Raw genomic sequence first — 5,699 nt, 5'->3', positions numbered from 1 at the left:
GTTAATAAAATATAATACGATCTTTAAAAATTAGATTTTTGTAGCATAATTGTGACGTTTATATAGTAAATTAATGCCTGAAAGATTTTACTATTGATTAATTTGATTATTTATGATACATCGCTCTTATCTCGGTTATGTAAACATATTTAGCAGTCGTGAAATGTCCATTCGCCTTCTTGAATTGTCCGCTTCGTGCCATGGCACTCATGGCTACCATTTTGGTTTGCTTTTAACCCTAGCCGTTCTCCCGCTAGTTAAATCTTGCTCTTTCCGGTTTGTAATTCTCACGAAGGTGCGTGGTGTTGACAGTCCTCTGACAATTTAAGATTTTAATAAATAATATAAGAGAATTCATGATGAATTTATAACGTATCGATTTAACGGCTTCCACGATTCTTTATCAATTATCGAGATCGGGGGATTCAGAACGTTGATTTCGTATTTTACACGCGTGCAACGTGTGTACATGCTATTTTACGTGTTAATTATTTTATCGAGTTAAATTTTCCTTCCAGATGCCGTCTGTAACGCTAAAGGACGTCGATCAACAAAAATTTGTGAAGGCCTTTGCAGCCTTCCTTAAAAAGTAAGAAATATGTCTCAAGTCTAACCTAACCTAACTAATGTGTACATGTGTAGTGTCCAGGACACATATTGGATTATGTTCTTATTTATCCTTATTTTTATCACTTTATATTGTTGTACCTTCTTTTCTATATTATTTTAATTCACTTTTATAAAAATTTTCATTTTACGTTGTATGTTTCTTACAAGAATAATAACCATATACTGTAGCTTGATGATACATTTTATAATTTGTGACTTGTACTTTGTAAAATTTTAGAACTGGCAAGATGCGCGTGCCAGAGTGGGTGGATATCGTCAAGACGGCCAAATTTAAGGAGTTGGCGCCATACGATCCCGACTGGTTTTACATCAGATGTGCGGCCTTAGTACGCCACATCTATATTCGTAGCCCGATCGGAGTCGGCGCCGTTACCAAGGTCTTTGGCGGACGTAAACGCAACGGCACTCATCCCAGCCACTTCTGCCGATCGGCAGGCGGTGTCGCGCGTAAGGCGCTCCAAAGCTTGGAGCAGCTGAAGTTGATAGAGAAAGCACCTCTCGGGGGACGCAAATTGACCAGCCAAGGACGCAGGGACTTGGATCGCATCGCCGCGCAAGTTAAGGCTAAGAGCAAAAAACAGCTTAAGCTTCAGGAAATTGTAATGTAAAGTTCTTTTATGTTTCTGTAATAAAACACATCTAAATACTTGAACTTTGCTTTTTGGATCGTATTCAATTATGTACAACACAATTTTACCGCTGTGATTAAAGTTAAATAGTATGTAAGAATTAGAAATTAGGTTTCTATTATTAGATTCGTGCTTCAATTCATAATGATATTCATTTTTCGGCGCAACTGGAAATACACGTACATTCGGAAATCACGGATATTAGTGTCACATTACATTCTACAAGAAAATAAATTTTCACAACGTGTCTACTAGACAATTTTAGTAAGAAATATCTGAAAAATTCGATTATCGGTCGACGCTGTCTTTAATTCCCTTTTTCTGGCCGTATCGCATTTACGCAACGATATAAATTCGAAAACAAAGTTTTTTTGCATTAAATACCTTTTTTATTTCAATTAACACTATCATATACATTTAAATACCTCCTATTATCTTGGTGAGTTTAAAAATATAATTTTTTAAAACGTTTATTATATTTCTTTTTATTTTGCGCAATTAAATATTTTCAACATTTTTAAAATTATGAAATGTTGAACATTTCTGCGGAAATCAATGTTATCTATGGTGCAATATACAATTATTTTATATTTTTTATTGAATATATTAAAACAATTATGTACAACAGTTTTTCAATATCACGTGAAACGTCCGTTCCCTCTTTTAACTTTCCCGCCTTTTCTCGTTCCGCCGTCCGACCTTCCCGTCCGTCGCCATGTTTGTTGCTATCCCGCTGTCGACGAGCGACCGCTCTTGAGTAACGTTTTACTTCGTGGCGAACGGCTGGCCCGGCGGCGCCTGGTCGCGCGCGCGTCGACAGCGCCGCCTCAGTGAAACTTCGGCCGCAGTCGCGAGTGTTTCGGCGGTACTCGGCAACCGACCGAGTAGTAGTTTAGGGTGCGCGATAAGGTGCGAGATTGCGAACGCGAAGGAGCGGAGCATCCCGCGGACGCAGCTGCGTACGCGCGCGCGCGCGCGTGTACACCTTCTCCGGTGTGTTTTTATGTGTTCGTGTTCGTGCGCGTCGGTCCGTCCGTCTGACCGTTCGTCACGGCGGTGTGCATGCGCGCATGTACTTTACGTGTGCGTGGTGACCCGCGCTCCTCGCTGACGGGAAGAGCGAGCTCCTGCTGCTGCTGCTGCTGCTGCTGCCAGTGTTGTTGCTGTTACTGCTATGCGTCCCCGCGACGGCTGGTGGCTCGCCGCGACCATGTCGCGAAAATAATCGCGCCGGTCTGTCGTCGCGCGAGTGTCTGTCCGTTCTCTCTTTCTCTCTCCCTCTCTGCGCGGACACGCGACACGGAGAGGTGGTGACTCCGTCGGACACACGCTGCTCGAACCCTGCCGTCTGTCTCGCTTCCCTCGTAGTCCTCGTACCCTCGTCATTCATTCCTCTCTGTCTTTCTCGCTCTCTCTCGCGCCCGCTCTCCTTCATACGCATACGCGCGCACGTCTCTCCCCGTCTCTCTCGCTCCCTGTCAACTCTTCGTACCGGGACGACGACGTTCATACCCGTGCGTCACGGGAAGGCGACGCGCGGCTCGGCGGAGGCGGAAAAACGTGATCGGAGGCTCCCCGGCGGAATTTATGGTGAGAGACAAGTGAAGTGAACGGTGTCCGCGGAGTGTAAACGTTCGCCGGCGACGACGACGACGGCGGCGGCGACGAGGAGGTGGAGGAGGACGAGCGAGGGGGAGTCGCGGTGGCGAGAGGCGCGATCCGCCGAGGGGACAGCCTCGCTTGCAGCTGGGCGCTGTGCGGCGGAGGGTGGGGTGGACGGCGGGAGACGGAACAACTGACGGAAAACGAGAACGGCGGGCGGAAAGATGCCGGGCCTGATCGCCGTGAGTGAGTTCGTCGAGGAGACGAGGGAGGACTACAACTCGCCCACCACGTCCACGTTCGTATCGCGAATGCCGCAGTGCAGGCAGACCATCACGTCCCTCGAGGAGGTGAGTGGAGTTTTACGTGTGATGACGATCGGTGTGCATTAACAGCCGCACACGCACGCATTCGTCACGACGGTGGGTCCGTTCCCGTAAACATTGATTGAAATTCACCGTAGCTCCGCGTAGACCGGTCCTCCCGGTCTCCCCGCTCTTCCCGCCTTCGGGAAGTGACCGGGAGAGTCGAGTGTGAACTGCGATCGGCGCCAATTAATATTTATGGGAATTACATTACGGGAACCGCCGATGTGTGTGCGGCGGATCGACTGATTTAATCTCGACTTTTTCGCCCATTTTTGCACAAATTTTTAGAGCGTATTTTTGCTCTAATTTTTTATGTATCTTTGTTCCGATTGCTCGTTCAATTTTGCTGCAATTTTTGGTGTATTTTTGCTAGCAATTTATCGCGTATTGTTGCCGTAATTCGTTACTCCTGCTCTATTTCTACGCTTCTCCGTTCGCGTCCCGCTCTCCAAGTTTCCCCGGCTCTCTCGATTGCTCTTTGTTCCGCCACCCCCTCGTACCGTATCGTCCTTGCCGCTCTCTTTCCCCGTGTCGGCGTTAACCGTACCGGGTCGCGGTCGGCGCCCGGCGGTCGCGCGCGTTTCCCAGTGCGTGGGCGTGTATATCGCGTATCGGTCGGCACCGCCGGGAAACCCGGGAACGCGTCCGTCGACATCCTCGACCGCGATCCTGCGGGACGTCGATGACTCATCTTGTCGTCTTTTCTGAATGGTACCTTCTATGTGCTTTCAGCGTGAACCGAAGATAATAATTTGTCCGTAAAGGGCCTGAACGTAATACAAGGGTACAGGCAAAAATGGGACAGGAAACGAGCCAGGCAACAGAAAGCCCCTGTTCATTTTTTAGCTCAACTTCTTGCATTGTTCATCTTTTCTCTTTTTCTCTCCAACGTGAAAAGGGAAAAGATGAAGCATGCAAGAAGTTGGAACAGGCCAACTGATAATCTCATTTCGACTTATAATAAAACTGAATCAGTGCGATTGGTCAGGTACAGGCAATGAAAAATAAAAATCCAACGCATCGGAAATTCTGTTTTTATTGCTTATTTCATATTCCATTGCGTTAACGTGGTATGCAACTTTTGGTAAGTTGAAATGTGGGGTTATTTCTGTTGCTTGTCTTATTCCAGCTGTTTTTATTGCCTGTATCTTTGTATTGCGTTTAGGCTTTAAGGCTTCCACTCCCGGGATGACGAGAACACTTACAATTAGCACGATTAGTACGCCTTATGAGCTTTTATTATCACTTTACAGAAGCTTACCGAACGAAAGACGTTCCGTTTCTGGCGCCGATTGTGCAACATCGAGATACAAGTATGATTATCGCCCCACGGTTTTCGTTCGCGTTTAATTGAATCGCGCCCATTTTGTTACACGAGTCCACAAGAATTTCAAGTCTTGCGAAAGCAACGGGGAAGAGGCGAGGGAGAGGCTTGCTTATCGTCACCGATTGATCGTTAACACTTCAAATGTGGAAATGATGCTAATGCCGAGGCATTTAAAGCCGCGACGTAGTCGGCGATGACGCCTGTTATTATCGTCGCACGTGCTTTGAAGTCCGATTTCCTCGCCAGGAAACTGGCCGCATTATCGGGTTTATATTCCGCTGTTCAGTGGCTCGTTTCTCGCGCGTAAGTATTGGTAATGCGGACGTAAAACGTTTCTCGCGCGATGCGTTTTGAACGTGCAGTTTCGAAAATAATATAAAGGAAGATAAAAAAGCGCGACGAGACTTTAAGAAAGCGCTAACAAAACAGCTCTCGACGTCAGACACTACTAAATAGCGATATTCTTGAATACCGGATGTACTGCATTTTTCCTTGGATTCCATAGACATCTGCAGCCGTTGTTTCGCTATGCTGCCCGGCGCGCAATGCAACGTGATCATCGCTTCGCGTCGACGCTTTTCTAATTTGCGGGCGCGTGAATGACTATGATACGTATCTCTGTCAAGTGGAATCCGTGCAACAGTAGGCCGCGCGTGAAGTGCATATTCCTGTGCAAAGATACGGCTAGGCGTGTAATATAGGAATATAGCGCAAATACTAGGCTCGACAACAAAGCCACACGTCTTATTTTTTCCCCACGGAACGGAACAATGGGACCTTTTTAATTGGATTTTGAATCGAATTCTTTAACATGTAGAATGAGTTTTGAGGATAGAAGATGGAAGATGAGAATTTTATTTAAAATTAAGTGCCGTTATTCGAACATTCGAACAGTGTTAATTATTGAAGTAAGTTAGTAATATTCTCATTTATATATGAATGCTTGTGCTAAGTGACTGTATGATTGCGACTTGTTCTTCATTATGTAATACGAAAACGTGATTTACATTTGGCACTAGTAAAGATACTTGGAAGGATTTATCGATAGGCTTGGCAATAGGATCTAAAGAGACCCGGTATATCACTGATGCCGTGATTATTATTATTATTATTATTATTATTATTATTATTATTATTATTATT

General features: G+C 45.6%; 2 protein-coding genes across 6 annotated transcripts in view; both read left to right on the top strand.

Moving 5' to 3' along the window:
* Nucleotides 1-267: 267 nt before the first annotated feature.
* On the top strand, nucleotides 268-1,282 carry LOC112459744 (40S ribosomal protein S19a-like). Its single transcript, XM_025024024.1, has 3 exons — nucleotides 268-295; nucleotides 519-589; nucleotides 848-1,282. The coding sequence occupies exons 2-3, from the start codon at nucleotides 519-521 to the stop codon at nucleotides 1,236-1,238; spliced, it is 462 nt and encodes a 153-aa protein (XP_024879792.1). The 5' UTR covers nucleotides 268-295; the 3' UTR covers nucleotides 1,239-1,282.
* Nucleotides 1,283-2,105: 823 nt separating this feature from the next.
* Nucleotides 2,106-5,699, top strand: part of LOC112459742 (arfGAP with SH3 domain, ANK repeat and PH domain-containing protein) — a 46,215-nt gene continuing 42,621 nt past the window's right edge. For all 5 annotated transcript variants that reach the window (XM_025024023.1, XM_025024020.1, XM_025024022.1 and 2 more), the window contains exon 1: nucleotides 2,106-3,211. In XM_025024023.1, coding sequence (XP_024879791.1) covers nucleotides 3,086-3,211 — 126 coding nt within the window. In that variant the 5' untranslated portion in view covers nucleotides 2,106-3,085. The remainder of the gene's footprint in view (nucleotides 3,212-5,699) is intronic.

The sequence above is a fragment of the Temnothorax curvispinosus genome, unplaced genomic scaffold, assembly GCF_003070985.1.
Source record: "Temnothorax curvispinosus isolate PA1 unplaced genomic scaffold, ASM307098v1 QBEX01010116.1, whole genome shotgun sequence".
In the NCBI taxonomy this organism is placed as follows: domain Eukaryota; kingdom Metazoa; phylum Arthropoda; class Insecta; order Hymenoptera; family Formicidae; genus Temnothorax; species Temnothorax curvispinosus.
This window is presented reverse-complemented; position numbering and strand designations above follow the sequence as displayed.